The sequence below is a fragment of the Cololabis saira genome, chromosome 11 (genome assembly GCF_033807715.1).
Source record: "Cololabis saira isolate AMF1-May2022 chromosome 11, fColSai1.1, whole genome shotgun sequence".
NCBI classification, from domain to species: domain Eukaryota; kingdom Metazoa; phylum Chordata; class Actinopteri; order Beloniformes; family Belonidae; genus Cololabis; species Cololabis saira.
In genome coordinates this window covers 38,455,395-38,478,728 of record NC_084597.1, presented here as the reverse complement: position 1 = coordinate 38,478,728, position 23,334 = coordinate 38,455,395, and the positions used below count along the sequence as shown (strand labels likewise).

At 39.1% G+C, this 23,334-nt stretch overlaps 1 protein-coding gene across 1 annotated transcript in view; it reads right to left on the bottom strand.

Moving 5' to 3' along the window:
• Positions 1–4,445: 4,445 nt before the first annotated feature.
• mamdc4 (MAM domain containing 4) overlaps positions 4,446–23,334 on the bottom strand; it is a 28,260-nt gene continuing 9,371 nt past the window's right edge. Inside the window, exons 11-29 of the mRNA XM_061734468.1 lie at positions 23,153–23,266; positions 21,947–22,039; positions 21,722–21,859; positions 21,498–21,637; positions 18,222–18,330; positions 18,038–18,142; positions 15,627–15,761; positions 15,396–15,523; positions 14,989–15,205; positions 14,761–14,898; positions 12,542–12,669; positions 12,156–12,246; positions 9,189–9,338; positions 8,971–9,096; positions 8,740–8,864; positions 8,532–8,637; positions 7,341–7,516; positions 7,162–7,227; positions 4,446–5,873 (exon numbers count right to left, since the gene is read on the bottom strand). Coding sequence (XP_061590452.1) covers positions 5,847–5,873; positions 7,162–7,227; positions 7,341–7,516; positions 8,532–8,637; positions 8,740–8,864; positions 8,971–9,096; positions 9,189–9,338; positions 12,156–12,246; positions 12,542–12,669; positions 14,761–14,898; positions 14,989–15,205; positions 15,396–15,523; positions 15,627–15,761; positions 18,038–18,142; positions 18,222–18,330; positions 21,498–21,637; positions 21,722–21,859; positions 21,947–22,039; positions 23,153–23,266 — 2,312 coding nt within the window. The 3' untranslated portion in view covers positions 4,446–5,846. The remainder of the gene's footprint in view (positions 5,874–7,161; positions 7,228–7,340; positions 7,517–8,531; positions 8,638–8,739; positions 8,865–8,970; positions 9,097–9,188; positions 9,339–12,155; positions 12,247–12,541; positions 12,670–14,760; positions 14,899–14,988; positions 15,206–15,395; positions 15,524–15,626; positions 15,762–18,037; positions 18,143–18,221; positions 18,331–21,497; positions 21,638–21,721; positions 21,860–21,946; positions 22,040–23,152; positions 23,267–23,334) is intronic.

Here is a 23,334-nt window from a genome sequence, read left to right as displayed (position 1 = left end):
TGATCGATTTCACTAGTTAACACTGCAAAAACTCAAAATCTTAACAAGAATATTTGTCTTAGTTATTTCTAGTTAAAATGTCTAATTTTTAGTCAAAGAAAATCTCATTACATTTAAGACAGGACTCAAAAACAACCATTTTCACCTGTTTCAAGTAGATTTTCACTTAAAATAAGTGGAAAAATCTGCCAGTGGAACAAGATTTCTTTGCTTGTAATGAGAAGATAAATCCTGTCCCACTGGCAGATTTTTCTACTTATTTCAAGGGAAAATTTACTTGAAACAGGTGAAAATGGTCAAATAACAAGTTATTTTTCTGGTAATGACTCTTGTTTTAAGTGTAATGAGATTTTTTTACTAAAAATGAGACATTTTAACTAGAAATAAGACAAATATTCCTGGTAAGATTTTGAGTTTTTGCAGAGAGCGAGACTGCATTTGAAAAAGTTCCAATTTTCTTAACCACACGGATAAACTACATAACAGACTTCTGTGATGAGTATTTGCTGGACGTGTTGATTGATACTTTAGTTAAGTTCTGTGACTCGTAACCTTGCCATAACTTAGCTTCCACTGAACTGACGCCACTGCCCGACTGAAGTGTGACGGTTAGATTCCCACACGCGTGCAGACGCGTGCAGGTACACACCTGGAGCGCGGCAGAGGTCCAGCAGCAGCACGTCTGCAGGGTCTGGCGCTCTGTCTGCGGTACTGGACCAACCCGCACAGCAGCTCGTGCGCGATCATCACATACAGCAGGAAGATGAGCACGGCGGGCTCCATCCAGCTGCAACACACCTGGCTGTTGGAGTGATAGCGAGGGAGGAGAAAGAAAAAGGAAAAAAGAAAAACGCTCCAGATGACAGCGAGGAGCAGCAGGCAGCGCGCGTGTGCAGGACCGCAGGCGACACACGGCGATCATGAAGATGAGGATGGAAAAGGTCTGGCGCCCACGGTGCTCAGTGTCCACTCCAACTTCAGGGACTCCACACTCGAGCATCTACTGCGGGTCGCTTGCCTTCCAGCCATGACAACATAAAATGCTCCAAAATCATCAGCTGGCTCTTACGAAGCAGCGTGATTTTTTGTTTCTCTCTCTCTCTCTTCCCCTGAGGCAGATGATGAGAGTCGCGGAGCAACAGCAGAGAGGGGACTGGAGGATGTGGCCGTAGAGACTGTTGCTAAGGGCGTGATGTAGTCATCGCCTCTTCGCAAGGATGAGTGAAACATTTCAGCAAATCCTTGCAGAAGGCAGCGAATCAAAGGAGCTCATGGGTTTCTCCTCACGTTTCTACGACGGAGTATTAGGGCCAAACTAAGACAAAAAAAAAATTGGAAATTACGAGAATAAAGTCATAATATAATGAGAATAAAGTCGTAAAAATTACGAGAATAAAGTCGTAAAATTACGAGAATAAAGTCGTAACATTACGAGAATAAAGTTGTAATATTACGAGAATAAAGTGGTAATTTATGAGAATAAAGTCGTAATATTATGAGAATAAAGTCGTAATATTACGAGAATAAAGTCGTAAAATTACGAGAATAAAGTCGTAACATTACGAGAATAAAGTTGTAATATTACGAGAATAAAGTGGTAATTTATGAGAATAAAGTCGTAATATTATGAGAATAAAGTCGTAATATTACGAGAATAAAGTCGTAAAATTACGAGAATAACATTACGAGAATAAAGTTGTAATATTACGAGAATAAAGTGGTAATTTATGAGAATAAAGTCGTAATATTATGAAAATAAAGTGGTAATTTATGAGAATAAAGTCGTAATATTATGAAAATAACGTGGTAATTTATGAGAACTCTAACAGGAAGAGCAGTCTTCTCCCTGTGTAAAAATGAGGAATATAGAGCATCTTGTGAAGTTATATTTATATAATATTACAACTTTATTCTCAAAATATTACGACTTTAATATATTCTCGTAATATTATGATTTTATTCTCGTAATTTCTTTGTTTTAGTTTGGCCCTAATACTCGTCGTACGTTTCATGTGTCTGATCTAAAAATAGCACTAAAATGATTATTTTAGTTAAAAAAAGGAACAATTTTCACTTGATCCACCAATTAATAAGCAACACCAACATCTGGTATTTCTCCTCCATTAACATAGTCGTCAAAGGTTGGCTAATGAGTTTCCTTTCATGTATCTTCAAAATTCAACTTCTGCACCAGTTTTGAGCAAAGATATTATAATTCTAATTGAATCCACCTACAACCAGCACACATGGGAAAAAAAAAGGTTTCTATGAGGATAAGATCAATGAACAAGCATTTGAGTTCAGGTGTTTAATGTTCAGTGAAAAAAATATGCAGACATTAAAATACCAGGCATCAATTTCATTTAATGTTTCATCAGAGCATCATTAAAGGTTGTTTCAAAACAAGACTTAAACCTCTGACATCTAGATGAATATTCTGTAAACTAGACACTACTTTCTCTCTTCTTTCATACTACATCTGCTCCAGTTTAAAGAGACCAGTTTTCTTTCCTCATTTCACTCAGAAAGGACAGTCTGCATTACGTTCAGTTGAGGAGAAAATCAGTGTTCAGACGGTTTAGTTACGAGGACATTTTGAGCAGTTACTACTCAACAAATTAGAAAATAGTTAGATTTTCGTTGTGCCAGAACTAATTCCTTGCAATATTTCCTTAAAAGGAACCGTGAGTTCTTTAAGTAACAAGCGAGGGAGAAGTTCTTAAATAATGTTTTTATTATTATAATAATTATTATTATTATTTATGTATTTATTTGAACAGTCTGCATATATTATACTTGGTACCATTATAAATAAAATAATGAATGTTGATTGTTCCAATAATTTCTAACGGAGGATCACAGGTGATAGAGAACAGAGTAGGAGAACCAATATTAAATAATCAATAGTCTAAAATAAATATCTCTGAATCAGTCTTGGTAACATTCTCTTTATGAGAGCTCCTTGAGTAACTCTGATAGTCTAACACAATGTATCATTCATTCCTTCATCCATTCCTTCATTAATTATTTTTTGTACCCCATTTTTTGAAGGTCTTCCCTATTTCACTGATTACGCACCTTTTTGTTTCCTTTCAAGTTAGGCTTCATTTGGTTACTGAGTAAGATGCCATCATTGCCTTCATCCCAATAACAATTCATAATTATGTGCAATTTATTGTATTGTTACCAACTTCCTTCAACTTTCAATCCCCTGAGTCCATTCCAACTGTTTATGGAGCAAAACTGATCCTGATGCAGACTGGCACACTCTTTTAATTGTCTTCTTTTTTGCAGACTAACTGGGTTCTTGCTGAATCAATGGGACTCCAACATCCCTCCTCCTCATGGTTCTCCTGATGTCTGTCCATCATCAGGCTGAGAGCTCTGACATTCAAGGATTTTTCCAGATCTGAAGCAGCTTGTATTTTTGTGTTTCAGTTTGTTTCTCAGTGTTTTATGTCATGTTAGGGCAACTCAAACAGCCGCTTAAGGAGACAAAACAAAAAACAGTATAGTGCAGAGACCCTGAGCAAGATACGCAGACATTGAAGTTCAGCAGCACATTTGGTGATTATAAGAAAAGTGTGGTGTTGAGTGCATGTGAAGCACTAGCCTTCTAACAAACTGATGGACTGAAGGATAATAAACAGAATGTTATTGAACAGGTGAAGACAGACAGGAGTCCCAGGTCGACATGTTTGATGTAGAAGGCTGTTTAAGTTGTAAAGTCTATCTCCGCCCTCTTGTGGCCAAATATAATACAAACGTTTTGTGGTGACGTTTTTCTGCATTTGTCAAACATGATTTAGGAATATGAAATATAATCGAAAAAAGCAGCATTAATCCAAGAAGGTCTTGTGATATAAACTCACAGAAGCATCACTGAACCTGGCAACCAGAGGATGGTGTTATGCTGAAGAAACCTTAGAGTCCTGCTGAAAGATGTATACGTAGAAAAAAATGTTGAATTTGTATAAAAAACGTATTAAAAAAAAATGTACTGTCCATTTCCCCCTTTTTCGTAAACAAACCATCTCAGTCTAGTCTATATTACTACTACTACTACTACTACTACTACTACTACTACTATTTAGCAGACACTTTTATCCAAAGTGACTTACATATTGTTTTTAAAATAATATTTTCATTTACGTTTACATTATTTATTTTGTTCTAAATGAACATAATTCATATGTTCAGTGCTATGGTCAACAGTTGCTGTTTTTAATGTGCGTTATAAATAAAGTTCTTCTCCCCTCTGTGGGGTTGCTGGTGGCCTGGGTTTCGGGTTCTTCCTTGTCGGCCTCTGGTCTCGCAGGTGGCGGGGTGGCGGGGTTCGACGATGAGGATAAGTTGATAACGACACATATTTTGAAAAACACCCAGAGATTTAAGTTTACCAGTTCAGGGAAAAAAGAAAAAAACAAAACACACAGAGACTGATATTTTATCCATCAACTTTATTTATTACACCATACTTTCATTAAATGTTGTTTCATAACAAAATGAAGTGCTCTCTCCAACACATCTGAAAGAGTACCTGTGTCGTAGAATCCTTTGCACTTTTCTCTTTTTTTTTTTCTTCCATGTGGTTTCACAATTGCTTTTACAGTTTTTTTCTCCTCCTTCTCCCCCACCTTTTCATTATATTATAAAATAAATAAAGCTTCCATTATCAAAATAAGTTACTGAATCAAACTGGGTTTTGGAAGTTTTCCATTGTGGTACCAAAACCGGCTGTCATTGTAATTCACATATGACGCAATTAATTACAATTGAGTACAACATTTAAATTCATATAATGCCAATTTATAAAAAAAGCCCATTTAAGGAACCCAACTGACTACATAGGTATGGAGTCGTAGAAGAGGCAGCGACAACCCTCAAGCCAGCATGTCTGGCAAGCTAAATGCAAGCCGGACGAGGGCTTCCCACTCTAGACCATCCCGTACAGACACAGACAGAACCATCCCAAGCAGACAGCCTAGACATCGACAAACTCATTCACTATTTTTGCACCCCATTGTTGAAAAGTTATTAAGAGGTTCTTCAAATTTTATCGGATCACTCATCTTTTTTATTTCTCTTTAATAAAATTGTTGTATCCAGCTGAGCAACAGGTCATTATGTCATCATTACTGTCACATCCTGATGCTGAAATCTCACAGTTCGGCATATGTGATTCTAGCGTTACCATCTTCCTCCAGCTTCCAAACTCACTGAGCCCCTTTCATCTTGTGAATGTCCATTTGTCTCCTGATATGCTCTGTGTTATTCAGAGAGTGACTTATTAATGACTGGTTTTCACAGAACCCGCAAAGCTCAGGTGATATAACGCTGGTGTTTCACACATGGAGTTGTATTACCAACAAAACGGAAATGAATTTCGACGTGAAAAAGGTAAAGTTACTCTTTAAAACGTAAAAAGCAGCTAAACTCAATTTAAACGGGCTACGTTTCTCCTGAAACTTCCTTACACACCCTAATTGGGTTTTAACACCCCCCCCCCCCCAACCATCACCATGACAACCGCTGATCCAAGGGTACTGTATTTTCAATCCATATCGCATTACAGGGTTCTCCTTCTGGCTTCTGTCATCCACAGGCTGAGAGCTGCGTCTCTGGAGGGATTTCGCTGGATCTGAAGCAGCTTTGTGGATTATCAGTCTGTGTTTTTTGTGTTTTGTGTTTTTGCATCTCAGTGTGTGTGTGTGTGTGTGTGCGTGCGTGTGTGTGTGTGTGTGTGTGTGTGTCGTGACAGGATGACACAAGCAGTTCTTCTGCTGTGATGTCACCTTTCTTTCACAAAGCCACGTTTAGGTGGCGGAACAACTCTCCTCCCTTCATCACGCCACCTCTCTCTCCTCGTAGACCTGCAGGAAGATGGAAAGAGTTGTGTCCATCAGAGCCACTTTCATCTTCCCATTTAGGAAGAACTTTGGCTACTTTTCTGGAGTTCTCTTTTTAAAAGGCGCCACACAAACAAATTTAGGAAATGAAAAACCTAAAAGCTATAGTAATAAAATGTACAACAGCTGCTGAAAGGGAGTAGTTCAAGTTGGATTAGCTTATCACCTACGAGCCAACTTACTGAATAACAAGGAGAAGAATTTACCGTCAGCAGGTGAATTTTGGTATTATGGGGCCAATTGCACTAACAGTTATTAATTGCACCAACTGCTGCAGTGGCACAAAAAGTGAAACTTCAGCTGATCCGCAGTTAAACTTCCTGGGAGACAGAAGGCTGCACGGAGCTGAAACTGGTGTGCTGATGAAATTGTCACAGCTGAATCTGAATGAATGCCAGCTTCATTATGAATGATTCCCTTTGGAAAGTCAATTCAGTCAATAATTCCTTCATTTTTAGTTAAAAATTTTTATGTAGTGACCCTAAATGAGGGTAAATATCAGTTAAATTGCAAGTCTGATTTTGTTCTGCAAATGCTTGTTAAAACTTACCTGTCATCATATTTAAGGAAGAAAGGAGATAAAGAGATAACCGAAATTAATCTAACCTTCAACTCACATATCACACATGATAACAGCAGTCCAATAAGAGATCATGTGACTTTTTATGTTACATAGAAGTTTATCTCCAAGGGCGTTTCTCAATATTGCGTTCTTGTCTGGACTTGTGAAATGTCCTGACTCAAAGTCCTCACCCAGCCACGTACGGTCCAGATGTGTTCCTGCTCTGCCCATTTTATCTAGGATCCAGAGGATCCCACAATACTTTTCACATCAGTGAGTGGAAACATTGAGAAAGCTCACAATTAAGTTACAACGATTGATCAATCAAGATAGAGCATAGTTGAACAATTCTTAAGAAATATATGGACATATGTGGGCTTCCGTTCCAATAAAAGCCCAAGTGGAACAATAGTATGAACTACTACTACAGTACCACCGAGTCCAGCCACGGAGTACCAGTATTGAGGAACGGCACTGGTTAAAGTCTAACTCCACAGCTGAGCTAGCAACAGTGTAATTGGCCCATAAAACCTCAATTCTACCATCTTGTGGTTTAAAAAATAAGATTATCTGACTTCCTCTGACCTGAATCACAGGCTTAATGCATGCGTGGGGTCATTGTCCCTGCATAAAAGAAAGAAGAATAACGAAGCATTCATTTAGAAAACAAGTATTGTACTGAAAACTCACAGAGACGTCGTTAAACCCGGCTGCCATTGGGTGATTTTGCGGTGGAGGAATTCTCACACGGTTCTGCTGAAATGCACACATAAATAACACATAAATAACACAGCCCCCCCCCAAAAAGGAAAAAAAAAACAAGTTTTCCACCCTGCATTTACGAGATAAGCCTTACAAAGGAGACTCACTGTGAGGTCTGATTCATAAATCTCATTGCTGAAACCACCAGAAGGTGCTGATGAGGGGATCCCTCTCTGCTGGGTTCGCAGGTAGTACACCACCAGCGTGACCAGCGTGGCGATTAGCATCAGGAGCACAATCACGGATGCTGCAATCCCGCCTGCGTTGTCGCTCTTTTTTAAAGCTACAGAAGAGATGGAAAATTGTTATTCTCCAGCTCTCTGGCTACCAGGGGCGCGTCCAAAAATGTTTCAGAGGGGGGGCCAGATGGGGCCATTTAAATTACACCAAAACTAAAAGCCATAATTACAGGACTTTATTATACTGTTGTAGTAGGCTATACAGGCTCAGAAATACCCCTTTTTTTTTTTTTACTTTCTAACTTGTCTGCATATATATATTAATGGTTAATACCATGTCAGTAAAAACCTAAGGCAAAAAAAACCAAAACAAAAAAAAACCTAAGGATATATATATATATATATATATATATATATATATATATATATATATATATATATATATATATATATATATATATATATATATATATGTTTATTTTTAATACATCATATATTATATATATATATATATATATATATATATATATGTTTATTTTTAATACATCATATATTATATATATATATATATATATATATATATATATATATATATATATATATATATATATATATATATATATATATATAAACATATATATATATATATATATATATATATATATATATATATATATATATATATATATATATATATATATATATGTATAGCGTTTTGCCCAAATGATTTGGGTTGAAACGCATAACTGACGATAGAATCTATGTGACCGGCAAGTGTTTTTTTTTTATTGAGGCAAGTGGGGTGGCCAGCAAATTTGTAGGGGGGGCCATGGCCACCCCTGGCCCCCCCCTGGTGGCGCCACTGCTGGCTACACTGCTGGTTTTGGACGTTGGTGCAATCACTTATATGCTTGTTAAGTTTTATCCCCAACAATTATCATTAGGTAACTCAAACTGACAAATATCTTAAATAAAGCATTTGATGATGGTGAGGGTCAAAATGCTCTGGAACCAAAAAACCATAGAACAAACATAACTAGAACAAATAAAAAAAATCAATTAAAAGATCTTTATTGATAATATATTTATGACTGAAACTTTAAACTGATTTTCTCTTACTTTCGATTGGGTCTGTGACTTCATTAGCGCAGTTGATCCCAATACTGTAGTCAATGTCATCTAGAGCAACAACGCCTGCTGTTCCTTTGATTCCTTCAAATACAATCTGTCAATGGCACACAGAAAAAAACAGGAGACATTTAGCCAGCAGGAGGAGATCACCGCACGACTGATGCATGTGGCGTGAATACAGCGCCGTGTTTCTGACCTGGTACTCCTCAAGAGAGGTGATGTCAACGTCAAAGCGTTTCCACGGTCCACCCAGGTCTTTAATCACCATCAGCTGATTGAGGCGACCATCGGACAGCCTCCACACATTCAGCTGGCAGTCCGCTGCGCATATTGAAAAAAATGATGAATTCAAAAATAAAGAAAGAAGAAGATGCATAGCACATGAAAAAGCCAGATCCAAAGTTACATTTGTAGAATGAATTCTTACATGAAGAGGGTTTATACGCCCAGAATCGCAGACAGGTGCCTTTGGTCGGGGGCAGGTGGGGGCTCAGCAGGTGAGCGTTTTGATTGTCTGCCGTTCTATTGGTGCTCGGGAAAAAGAGGAAGTGGCCTGGCAGAGAGGAATGTGGACATATTCATGTGGATGGGAAGTGGTGACTGAAATAGTCAAATAGACTTCAGCAGTCTGTCTGCCTGCTTCACCTTTCTCTGTGCCCAGAGTGTGATCTTCAGCTGGGATGGAGTAGTGCTTCTCTGCCTGCCGGCTCGTCAGCTCCCAGTCCAGTTTGTCAACTGCAGCATTCTGAGTGTTGCTCCAGCTGCACATCCCTCTCTCCAGGCTGCACTTGGAACCTGAGGTATTGGGAAAAAAAACCGAAAGAGATACAAGAGACACAAAGTAAATACATGTGTGTAAGCTTAAAATATTTACTGTACTGGCACAGCTTTTAATAACAAACTGTAAATTAGGGCTGGGCGATATATCAAGATTTTAATATATATCGATATATTTTCAAACGCGATATGGTACGAGACAATATCGTTTATATCGATTAAAAAAAAAATTAAAAAATTAATGATTTTGATATAGCTTATTTTGTGACAAATTGACTTGAATGTTTTATTTCAGATTTGCACAAATGTTTTGTTATTTGCACAACTGTCAACCTCAGTGGAAAAGTCTGCCTGTTACTGTCTACATTGTATTAATTGCACAGTGTATTTTAATGTAATTGTTATGCAGGAAAGGGATATTTGTTTTATTTTATTCAAGAAATATTTTTATTCTATATATGCAGGCAGTTTATTTTTATTTCATTTGTTTTATACATTTTGATATTGTGCAGACCTCTGTTAATAAAGGTACCTGTGTGACATTTGGCACGAGGCTTTGTATTAAAACTGACTGTTTTTTTAAGGGTTTGCCTCAGAAAAAGATGAAGCTAACAAAGATGCTATGCTATAATGCTTTGGGGGAAACCCCAATTATGGCACAGAAAAAATATCAATATATATCGAGTATCGCCATTCAGCTAGAAAATATCGAGATATGACTTTTGGTCCATATCGCCCAGCCCTACTGTAAATCATACCTCCTTACAGCCACGTTCAACAGTTATTACTCCCTCCTGGCTTTCTTTTTTGTAATCTCAACTCAACTCAACTAAACTTTATTTATAAAGCGCTTTAAAAAAAACACAGCTGAAACAAAGTGCTGTACATAAGAGGGTAAACAAATCAACAGCAAAAGACAATAAAAATAAATAAATAAACAAGTAAAATAACAAATACAATTACATAAAAACACTAAAAACAGAGCAAGGTATCATGCTGGGTTAAAAGCCATTGAGTAAAAGTGGGTTTTGAGGTGGGTTTTAAAAGCAGACAGTGAGGAGGCCTGTCTGATGTGCAGAGGTAAAACGTTCCACAACTTGGGGGCAGCAACAGAGAAGGCTCGGTCCCCTCTGAGCGTTCGTTCATAATCAGTCTTGTTATTAGGCAGGTAACCTCAGATGCATTAGAACAGGGGTCGGCAACCCGCGGCTCTAGAGCCGCATTCGGCTCTTTAGCGCCGCCCTAGTGGCTCCTGGAGCTTTTTCAAAAATGTTTGAAAATGGAAATAGATGAGGGAAGGAAATACATTTTTTGTTTTAACATGGTTTCAGTAGGAGGACAAACATGACACAAACATTTCAACATTTCCGTTAACGAAGATTTGTACGGAAGAGTATCAGGGCCATACAGGAGAAAAAATATTTGAGAGGGGAAGATTTTCTTTATTGTGCACTTCGAGAAAAAAGTCGAAATGTTGAGAAAAAAGTTGAAATGTCGAGAAAAAAGTCGAAATGTGGAGAAAAAAGTTGAGATTTCGAGAAAAAAGTCAAAATGATGAGAAAAAAGTTGAAATGTCAAGAAAAAAGTTGAAAAGTTCGACTCTTTTCTCGATATTTCCACTTTTTTCTGGACATTTCGATTTTTTTCTCGAAGTGTAAAATAAAAAAAAATCTTCCCCTATCAAATGTTTTTTTCTCCTGCATGGCCCTGATTCAAAGTTTCTTGGAGCGAATCATTCGCATTCCCAGTTATAACTAATATAGATACATGCAGCATGTGTTTGCCTTCATTCTAAGGCTTATACAAGACTTTTCATTTTTTGCGGCTCCAGACATATGCGTTTTTTTGTGTTTTTGGTCCAATATGGCTCTTTCAACATTTTGGGTTGCCGACCCCTGCATTAGAACATATAACCTTTTATTCTGTACCATTATTTTACAAAAATAAGATAAAGAATAATGTTATTGTGGGCAACACTAAGTATCCCCTTACTGCTTCCAAATGATTTAGGAGATTTAGGATTCAAGTTGTTGCCAGGTGCTGCTAAACATGTGCCTTTGATGAACTCATCATCAGGTTTGAAAACTTTACAGTTCGACACACATGACCATCGCAGAAGCTTCTGAAAACTGAAATCTCAGATGTAAGACCATATAGGAACAACAAAGCTATCTATAAAGGATTTGGAGTTCAAGAAAAATATATTTTTTCAGGAGTCAATGGATTTTCAACTCTGAGAAAAAGCACTGCTCAGAGAAACAAAAAACAACCAACTAACTATTTAGGGGCACAGAAACCTGCTGAAACCTATCCCAGCTCTTCTTGGGGGAAAGGCAGGGGTACACCCTCGATGAACTGAAGCAATGTTGTTCAAACTTAAAGGGTCCAAAGAATACTTGGCAGCAATATAAAGCAATCACATTTTAGCTCCGCCCCTCCCATGACAGAGGGGTCATCGCAGGAAGAGCTTTGCAGAACGGCCTTTCTGACACACACAGAGAGAAAACAAACAAACCTCACACAGGTGGAATTGAGCCGGAGACCTTCCCACCAGGCTCCACGAGCGGTGCATCAAATAATGGCACAGGGAAAAGGTCACATATTTCTATTCTTTGCCTGATATTGACTTTGCCTAATACTGAGACCGAATAAGATCTGCTTGTTTCTATACTAATGCTAAATTAAGACCGTTAAATAAACAAAAATATTATTTACTCAGATCTAAACACTGTGGGACTCTGTGTGAAATGTAAATAAAAACCGAACGCAATGATTTGCAAATCTCATAAACTGCTTCATATCGTCTTCATTTTCATGAGGTGGATCAAAACAAACCTTTGTCTTTGCATTGGTGAGCTGCAAGGAAGACATCATCGATAGCGATGTAGGAATCTTTGCCTCCAGCCCCAACCACCTCAAACTCCAACTGTAAAGCAAATTTGATCGAAATCAGCTTTTTTTCCACAAAAATGAATAACTTTGTATGAAAGTTCACTTGATCTCTAAAGTTTTGGACATATGTGTAAGTCTCCAGGTTCGTGAGTGTTTATCAGCAGATGCTACACAAAAACCGTAGTTATGTTTTCATAATTCATCAAATTGATACTAGCAGTAATAATAAAATAATAATGAAAGCAAATGAACAAACATATAGAAGATTTTTAATCCATGTTTTAAATCTGTAACCACTGCTCTGGCGCTCTCCAGCCTGCACATTGTACCTGCCAGTCCACAAGGCCACTTATGATGTTCCCAAAGCCATGGCGCCAGTCATCTCCTTGATTCAGACTGTCAGAGAAGACCGCCACCCTTTCTCCCTCCGATGGCTTCATGTACACTGTAAAAAAACCTGCAAGGTAGAAAAAGCGAAGTGATGAAGTTCTTAAACGTGCAAAGGAAGCAGAAGGAGTTTCCCGAAATTAGATCCCAAATCGAGGATGTACAGTAGTTGATTTAAACCTTTTTTTTTTTGCTTCACTCTGGAAATGTTAAATAACAGCAATAATAGCAAATTAAATAGATGTTTTTGGAGTGCTGACAAGGACACAGAATATTGCAAATGCAGTATTATCCAACACTAATTTGTCAAGGTTTGACATTCCCCCCAGCTTTCAGTTTCTGTTTTGCCCCGCCTGTGTCCCATCTGCCCTGATTGTGTCTGCACCTGTGTCTCGTCATGTCTCGTTATCCCTTGTGTATATCTGGTCTTGTCATTCCCTTCTTCCCTGTCGGACCGTACTGTTTGTTCCCTCCATGTCTCCTGTGGTTTTTGGATTCCTGTTTTGTTTCAGTTTCTTGATCCTGCCAGCAGCACTTTTGGTTTTTGTTTGTTTTTTGAATAAATCCTGCTTTTTTTTAGCACACCTGCCTCCGGCCTCCCTCTCTCCTGCGTTTGGGTCCACACCTTACCCCCAGACGTGACAGAACGGTCCGACCAGTATGGACCCAGCAGGAGAGAGTGCTGCCTTCTGGGAAATCGTGTACCGGGAGGCAGAGCTCACAATCCCGGGTTGGCGGCACCCGGACGAGCTGGAGTCCCCGGACGAGGAGGAATCCCCCTTCCGGGGAACACGCCTGGCTCGGGGTGGCCCCCGGAGCATCCAGGCCGCCAACGACGGCGTCGACGTCAGCCCCAGCTAGCCGCTGTTCCGGCGGTGGTCTCGGGCGCGTCGTCGGGGGTGGCCCCGGACGCATCGGCCCCTGCTCCGGTGGTGGTTCCGGACCCCCCGCAGCCAGCGCCTCGGACCCGGGTACCCCCGCAGCCGGCGCCCCGGACCCGGGTACCCCCGCAGCCGGCGCCCCGGACCCGGGTCCCCACTCAGGCAGCTCCGAGGATCCTCTGCCACCCGACACCGGCTCCCCGCATCCTGTCTGCCCCTGTTCCGGCTCCCCGCATCCTGTCTGCCCCTGTTCCGGCTCCCCGCATCCTGTCAAGTCCCCGTCGAGCCAAGTCAAGTCCCCGTCGAGCCCAGTCAAGTTCCCGAGCCCAGGAACATCTGGGATCTGTCCCTTGGGGGGGGTTCTGTCAAGGTTGACATTCCCCCCAGCTTTCAGTTTCTGTTTTGCCCCGCCTGTGTCCCATCTGCCCTGATTGTGTCTGCACCTGTGTCTCGTCATGTCTCGTTATCCCCTCAGTATATCTGGTCTTGTCATTCCCTTGTTCCCTGTCGGACCGTACTGTTTGTTCCCTCCATGTCTCCTGTGGTTTTTGGATTCCCGTTTTGTTTCAATTTCTTGATCCTGCCAGCAGCGCTTTTGGTTTTTGTTTGTTTTTTGAATAAATCCTGCTTTTTTTTGAGAACTCCTGCCTCCGGCCTCCCTCTCTCCTGCGTTTGGGTCCACACCTTACCCCCAGACATGACATAATTCTCAAAAAGTGGGGAGACTAATTAATTAAAAACAGAATGCAAGAATTTACAAATCTCATAAGCCCGCTGGACAAATTCAAAACAAGCATATAGTTTTTCATGAAGTGTCAAAATGTCTCAACATATAATATGTTACTTATGTTATGAAATTTGCAAATCATTGCATTTTGTCTTTATCCACATTTCACAGTGTCCAAACTTGTTTGAAATCGGGGTTGTCTGAATTTCACATGACTCCAGAACCCTATTCTTAAGTTTATGGCTTCGCTACCTGGCTCTCGGATAGTGTGGGCAGATAGACACTACTAAGTGTCTTGAATGAAGGGAAGTTACTGCAGTGTTTGTGATCAGAATACATCCAGACATGACACTGAAGAACCTCTGCACTGAATCGTTGGTTAAGAGTTTTAGTCGGTGTTGTGTATTGACAGAGCTCCCCTGCCACTTTGTGTATCAACGTGTAAGTCAAAAACACAATTGCTAAATGTATTCAAGGCACAAAGAGGATGATTATATAAGCAGTACCAGCAGAGTTTAAATTCAGTTCAGTTTGTTTATGAGGAGGGGCTCACCAGGATTCTCTCCTCCCATGCGATACCAGAATTCAACACACTCTGTCTTAGTAGTCCCTGGTCGAAGCGGGGAGGCGAGGACAGCGGGTTCACCGTGGGGAAGGTTGGTTTCTGCAGTGTTAACCATCATGTAGTAACCTGGATACAGAGCAGACGACGGATGAGCACATTTTTCTGTTCATTTCTCCGTTCCTCCTGGTGGCATATTCTAATGGAGCTCTCGCTGACCCAGTTTGGTCTCCAGGGTGTGGTCAGTTTGTGGTCCAGTTGTCACACCGCTTTGTCTGTTGCGGTGGAGCCATTTCACTTTGCTAGAACTCTTGTATCCACAATCTTGTTTTTCAAAGGAGCACATCCTCGGCGCAGTGCATGGACCGTTCAAGAAGGCCACGTCATCAATGGAGATTTGTCCATCAAAACCAGAGCGAACTGCTTCAAACATCAGCTGGGTCGGTGGGTGAAAGGAAAATAATATGAACATTTTTCCCACCATTTGCTGTCAGTTTAAGTGGCACTAAACAGACTCACAGGGTTGTGTTATTTCAATTTTTTTTAAAGTTGGTAACCACACCGGGTGCCCCAATTTATGCTTTCAATAAAATAAATGTTTTCCACTGGATGCAGTTCTTCCATACCTGAAAGATTGCGAGCTGCGATGGTATTGGACAGTGTGCTTCATGCCACATGTTGCCATGAGCGCCACTGCGGGTCCAAAGGACGATCTCATGACCGGTGCTATCCATCAGCTTCACATTCAGAACACCTGGATGTGAAATTGTAGAAGGAAACACTTGAGCTTGCATCATTGATTCATTCTTAAATTAAGCCATGTTTAAGTCTAATCTTGTAGGTCAGCAGAAGATCACCTGTGTTTGGGCCGTAAAGTTTGTAAAAGAAAGACAGGCAGTAATCTGTGGGACCCGGGGCCTGTGGAAATGATATCAAGCGTCCTAACACACCGCGCAGAGAAGGATTCCACACGTCCACAGCAAGACTTGTGCCTGGATATCAACACAGAGATGGCAGAGGAAATTGAGATCATTTCAACATTCATGTGAAAAGCTGTTTCCACAAAGACATAAACAGCCCCGTTTGGAGCCAGATAGAAGAGCAGCCTCAGCATTTCGAAGGTTTAAAAAATTTCAGATCAAAAAATATATGAATAAAAATCTAAATTCCTTGACATTTTTATTTCAGAGTTCAGAGTTTCTGAGTTCAGCTTCCTTTCACCAAAACATTGGACTGCTATGGTTTTAAAGCTGATGCTAGACACTATGCTGGCACGCCTATAACCAGGATGTACAGCCCTAAATTAAAAAAGATGATACGTTGACATGCAAAATAAAAAAAAGGTAAAGATCAGGGGTCACCAATCCTGGTCCTCGAGGGCCGGTGTCCCTGCAGGTTTTAGATGTTTCCCTGCTTCATTGCACCATGATACAAGTGACTGTGTCATCAACAGAACTATCCAGACTTTGATGACAAGCTGGTAAGAGGATTAATTAGAATCAGGTGTGTTAAAGCAGAGAAACATCTAAAACATGCAGGACACCGGCCCTCGAGGACCAGGATTGGTGACCCCTGGTAAAGATTTTTACATTTACTTATTTAGTTCATTTTTTGAAAATCATTTCTTTTGACATTATACTTAAATTTTCTGGTTTTTAAGCCTACTACACATTCCAGAAAAGAAGGTTAAACAGATGCTGTTTGAGGCTACTAATAAGGTAAAATAAATAAATAATTCTTACAGCTCAAGTAAAACATGAAAAGTCACCGACACTTTTGAAACGTTTATTTTTTCCATTGTAGAACTAAATGAGAAAACTGATTATATTTATCTTCTATAATTTCTCATTTTAGACACACAATTATGAAAAAAATAATAAACAAAACAAAAATAAATAAGAATTTGTTGCAGGGGCAGCAGAATAAAATGGTCTTCTAGAAAACATTTTCATGTTTATTGTCCCTTTATTCCACCACACAAACAAAATGTCCTTAGCTTCTGCATCCCCTCCAGTTTTGATTTTAAAACAGAAAACATTGAATTTTTCTTCAATCCATTATTTAACTTTGGTTAAAGATAAGAAAAAAAAACAAAAAAACATCAGTTTTTAGGAGTTTTTCCATTGTCTGATATTGTTGCGAAACAAAAATCCAAAGAACAACACATGGATTCCTTGTAAATAATCTCATATTTAAGCAGTGTATACTGAAACTGGTCCTGAAAGCGTTTAGTATGATAAATATGACAAAAAGTAAAAAAAAAAAACACTGTCACATCTCAATTCCTTATTAATACTATTATTCATTTTTAACTGTTGGCTGCTCTGTGCCAGTAACATTAACACGGTCTGCATCATCATAAACTTGTGGTTTTGGAGTGAGTCCAACTAGTACAGGGGTCGGCAACCCGCAGCTCTAGAGCTGCATGCGGCTCTTTAGCGCTGCCCTAGTGGCTCCTGGAGCTTTTTCAGAAATGTTTGACCTTTTTTTTCCCTTTTTTCTTCTTTTTTTTTCTTTTTTCCTTTTTTTCTTCTTTTTTCCTTGTTTTCTTTTTTTTCCTTTTTTAATCTTGATGTTTTGACTTTTTTCTCGAAATTTTGACTTTTGTCTCAAGATTGTACTTCAACATTAATCTCGACATTTCGACTTTTTTCTCGAAATTTTGACTTTTTTCTGGACATTTCGACTTTTGTCTCAAGATTGTACTTCAACATTAATCTCGACATTTCGACTTTTTTCTCGAAATTTTGACTTTTTTCTGGACATTTCGACTTTTGTCTCAAGATTGTACTTCAACATTAATCTCGACATTTTGACTTTTTTCTCAACATTTTGACTTTTTTCTCGAAATTTTGACTTTTTTCTCGACATTTCGACTTTTTTCTCAACATTTCGACTTTTTTCTCAACATTTCGACTTTTGTCTCAAGATTGTACTTCAACATTAGTCTCAACATTTCGACTTTTTCCTCGAAGTGCATAATGAAAAAAACATCTCTCCCCAGTTATAACTAATATAGCTACATGTAGCATGTGTTGTCTTCATTCTAAGGCTTATACAAGACTTTTCTTTTTTTGCGGCTCCAGACATATTTGTTTTTTGTGTTTTTGGTCCAATATGGCTCTTTCAACATTTTGGGTTGCCGACCCCTGAACTAGTAGAAGAGAAACAGTGACGACCAGTGTTTCTGGGGAGCAGTCGGATGACAGGACCAGACTCCGGCTGCCTGTAAAAACAGCTCGGTCCTTTATTTTTTCAGAGAGCTTACCTCCACCGGTGGTGTGGTCCACCCCGCTGACCATTGTCCAGTCAAAGTTGTCACTCTTGTCCTGATACCATGCACACAATCCATCTTCAAAGTTACACGACAGACCTGTGGGGAAACAAAGGTTAAAATGTGAGACATTTCAATCTAAAATGTTAGAACATAAAGACGTAGTCATGACAATGACCTGTAGGTGAAGATGAGGAGTAGTCAGCGTGACAGTGGACGAATCGAACATCTTTCACTCTGATGTTGGCATGTGAATAAAGTTTCACAGCACGAGCTTCAAACAGCAGCTGGAAATGATAAGAACGGGGAAAACAGAAGAGCTCTGATTATATAAACAATTTGAACGCTAGGACTTTTTTTTCTTACCTGTTAAGAAAGCAAAACAACAGTTTGCAGTTTGCTTCAAACCAACAAAAGATGGTGACAAAAAAATAAGATCAATAGTGAAGAAGGATGTGTACTTTTCTTAAAGCAGAGCAAATTAGTTTTTAAATTTTGAAAAAAAAATAGAAAAAAAAACTAATTAAAAAAACATTTTTTAAATCTATTTTTTGTTTTTTTGTTTTCTATTTTAAATCTAATGAAAAGACGTGACATGGCTCTAAAGATTGCTCTTAAGTCCAAGTTAAGCAGTGACACATATACTTACAATAAGGTTGTCAAAGAGCTTAGGACATCAAAGGCAAACTATTTTCTGAACCTAATAGAAAAAGCAGGAGGTAATACAAAAGATATTTGGAACCAACTAAGAAAACTAATGGGGCAAAATTTCAAGAATAGCAACTCAATTGCAATCTGTGCTAATGGAACACTTTTGAGCAACCCAGCTGAAGTAGCAGCGGCTTTTAACCACCATTTCATTGACTCAGTAGTAAGTGTTTTTCCCCTGCTCATATTATACCCAGCCAAAGTAGACATACTGAACCAGCATTCAACCTATAAACCATTACAGATTCAGCTGTCCAGAGAGTAATTGGATCTCTTCGGTTTTCTAAAGCTATAGATGTCATTGGTATGAACACAGTTATTCTTAAGGGGTTCTCTGCATCCTTAATATGGCCGATTACAAAAATTCTAAATCTTTCAATAGCTCAGGAAACTTTCCCAGATGTGTGGAAACTAGCTGCTGTTTCACCTATATTTAAAGGTGGTGAGCAACAATCCATCAGCAACTACAGACCTATTAGTGTGTTGCCTGTGGTTTCCAAAGTGGCTGAGAAACTTGTTGCTGGACAAATTATAAATTATTTAAAAACTAGTTCTTACTTTTTGCATCCAAGCCAGTTTGGCTTTCGCACTAATCACTCCACTGAAACTGCCAATTGTTATTTCATTGAAAAAATTAAGTCAATGCTAGATAAAGTGTGGTGTGGTTGGTGCTGTACTTTTAGATCTGAAGAAGGCCTTTGATACCATCAATCATGGCGTACTTCTTGGTAAACTTTCCACATTTCATTTTTCATCAGGCACCATTAACTGGATAAAGTTATTTTTAACAAATAGGTCTCAGTTTGTTCATATAAAGAATCATCAGTCTGAAACTATTTCCTTAGCTGCAGGTGTTCCCCAGGGATCCATTTTGGGTCCACTTTTATTTTCTTTATATGTGAATGATTTGCCAACTGTGTGCCCTAATTCAAACACCATAATGTATGCAGATGACACTGTAATTTTTATGCATGGTAGCAGCACAGCCCAAGTCGCTGATCGCTTAACCAACTCAATGCAATGCGTCACAAAATGGTTAAAGCAAAACTGCCTTCAACTGAATGTCACTAAAACAGTGTGAATGTTTTTTAGTAAAACTAAATCTCACTCTCCAGAGCCCGATGTGGTTGTAGATGGGGAGCGACTATGTGTTGTCTCAGATTTTAAATACCTCGGGTGGTCATTGATAGTAATCTTACATTTAAAGAACATATCAAAAAGGTTTCTAAGTGCATCACATTCAATCTGGCAAACTTTAGACATGTTCGTAGTTGCATGTCAACCAAAGCTGCACTAATGTACATGCACTCAATGATCTGCTCCCATATAACGTACTGCTTGACAACCTGGTCTCACGCTAGTAACACTGCACTTAAAGGAGCTTGAGGCCGGATTGTGGCAAGATTTATGAAAAAAATCCGTATACATTTTAAGTTTTCTAGTAATAATGTCAGATGAAGCGTTCCAAACCCAAAAGAATGAGCCCTCTAGTGTATCTCTCCTTTGCCTTGAACAGGCTGTGTGCTGCAAAATGTGCTGCAATTCGGTCCCGATTTTCCCGCGCTGTCCTGTGGATGTGACGTCACATGACGCTGCATGCACGTTCTCCCCGTTCTCCCTTGCCGGCTTCACTGTTGGCTGCAGTACCCCCAACGGCCGTCGTGGTGAAGGGTGGCGCTAGAGAGTCTCATTTCTTAAAAGGAGCCTCAAGCTCCTTTAAACCACTACTTTCTTTATATAAAAAAAACATTAAGGTACTGGACAAGAAATCCAATGACTATCATCACTGCCATATTTTAATGAAATATAAGTTGTTACATCTGGAAAATCTCATCAAATACTCACACATATGTCTAATGTATAAACTCATTTCGACATTCGACCTGCTCCTCCTGTACTGAACCAGTTTATAAAGGAGCAGCTAGAGGAGATTGTGTGGTCCAGTTTATGAAAAGTGCTTTTAGCCAGTCTGTATTTTCAATCAGGGCTGCTTGTGAGTGAAACTTCATACCAACTCAGATTAGAAACCAATCAAATTATGCTTCTTTTAAATTTTATCTAAAAAAGTGGTTAATTAGTGGCCAAGGCTGTCAACATTACATTTTAGTGCTTCATTTTCCTGGCTTGCTGCCCTGCCTGTCGGTGTTTGTCTGATCCTCCTGTCATGTTGCCTATTAGTTTGTCTAGTTACAATGTTGCTTTTTGTGCATGGCTTTTTATTCTGTGTTTAGTGCTTTTGTCTTGTTTGTTTTTGGCCTGTTAGTGTGTTACTGTGTCTTGTGTTATTAATGCTGATGTTACTGTTGCTGCTTCATGTTGTTTCTGTTTTCGTCTGTAGCAATTGTCTGTTGTTGAGCTTATGTTAACCTGTGTGTGTATGTATTTTAGCTTAGTCTCTTACCTTTTAATCTGTATTCTGATGTAGCCTTCTTATTTGGAAATTTTTTATTGATTATATCTTAATATTTTTTCTTTTAGGTTGACTATTTACACCAGTACAGGGACAACAGATGCAAAATAGCCTTTTTGGCTAATTCTGGCATATTTTACATGTCTTTAAATGTATTATTAATGTGCATTGTCCCTGATAACTAAACCTTTAAATAAATAAAATAAATAAGAGAGGGATGGGAGGTGCTGATAAGAAAACATATGTTTTGGGAGCAGAAGCTTTGAAAAAGATGTGAAGAATATTTCAAAAATGAGGATTTTATAGCTGCAGAAAAGCAGGGGAATAAAATCCCACCTGGAAGCGTTGTTTCCTCCGTCCAATAAGAATGTCAACATGCTGCCAGGCGTCCTCCTCTGCTCCTGTTTTCCCACCGAATTCCCACAGTTTGGGCTCCATGCCGAGCACGCTGTCCATCACCCTGACAGACACCTCGCCTGAAAAAGAGACGCAAACAGGGTAACTGCTCCGTTCTGGGAAAAGTTAATGGTACAGACATGCTGAAGAGTAACCAATGTTACCAATGTGATCAGGACTCCCAGCGAGTGAAAAATCAAAGCTCATTTGACAGTTTGGGCCGGTGGGGCCCAGGAGAGGGGTCCGCGTCTGCGCTTCAGTCAGCTGCTGGCCCGGGGCCTCAGCTACGTACAGGTAGTCCTCTAGGAGATATGAAAACGAACTATTACTAAGATGCTATTATGGCCACAAAATACTAATAAATCAGTAACAGATGAAGGTGTTTATACCTTTGGTTGTGATATTGTGACCAAGCAGCCAACCTTGACTCCCAATGCTGGAGTCGGTCCAGCCTGAGCTGCCCTCAGGGTAAGAGAAGTCTCCTGCAAAGTTGGAAGTATGAGATGACATATTCAAAAACACACAATCACAAACATTTAAATGAAATTAGATACAGGAAATAGGGCTGTTCGATTTTGCCCAAAAATAAAATCTCAATTTTTTTCTCTCAAAATCCGATTTTCGATTACGATTACGATTATTTTGTGAATTGACAAAAGGCAAAGAAATTATTTCAAATATGCTGTTTTTTTATTGAACATTTGCCCCATTGGGCTTTAAGTGCAAACTTTGCTCTTATTAAACCAAAAATGAATGAATAAAGTGCAAAACTCTGTAAAATAAGTTGAAAAAAAGTTTTAAAAAATATAATAAAATATAAAGTTTTATCTCTGAAAAAAAAAAAATCAGCAAATCAGCACTTGCAAACATACAGTAAGTTATATTTCCAATTAAATAAAACAAGACATTTTCTAATTAAACTAAACTGGGTCTTTGCATGCTAAATAATAATGCAACCCATGAAGGAGGTAGAGGTGTGTAATGTCAGTCATTACATTTGCTATTCACATTTGCAAGTTTTTTGCAAGGAACACGAGCCGGTCTACGGCATCTGGCTTGAGGGATGCCCGGTGGCATGTTCCAACGCCCCCTCCTACACTAAAGAGCCTCTCCGATGGGGCGCTTGTCGCAGGTATTGAGAGGTATTTCCATCAATCATTAATATGGTATCAATCATTAATATGTGTGCAGACAAGGTTATAAAAAAAAAAAAAAAAAAAAAAAAAAAAAGTGAAAAATTGATTTTACGAGTTTCACGTTTTAACATCGTTCTAATTATTATCTAATTATTACATAATCGCGTTTACGATTTAAAATCGATTAATCGAACAGCCCTAACAGGAAACAAACGTAGCTTTTTAAATGTAAATACTGTAAAACCTTCTCAAACCAGCAGTGTTTTTTTTTTTTACATTTTAAAAGCACATTCTTAGCACCAGATGATGGGCTTGTAAAATGTGATTGTGAGCAAACCTATGCTGGCAGTACAAGAGCACTCGATTTTATGTGTCAAATCAGAAATCCTTGGAGCCTTCAGACACTTTGCAGACCCGCTGGTGGACGTACACTTCAATAAACAGGATGAAGACTCTCACCGCATCTGACTTCATCCTCCGCTCCTGCACAGTCAGCTTGAAAGTCACACATCTTATCCGGGTCGGTGCACGGGTCTTTCGGGGGTTTGGGGAAGCCTTCCAAGGAGTTATTTTCTATTTCAGAGGAAAATGTCACATTAATTGTCACATGTTTGAACACCGATTTATTTAAAAGGTGTAAT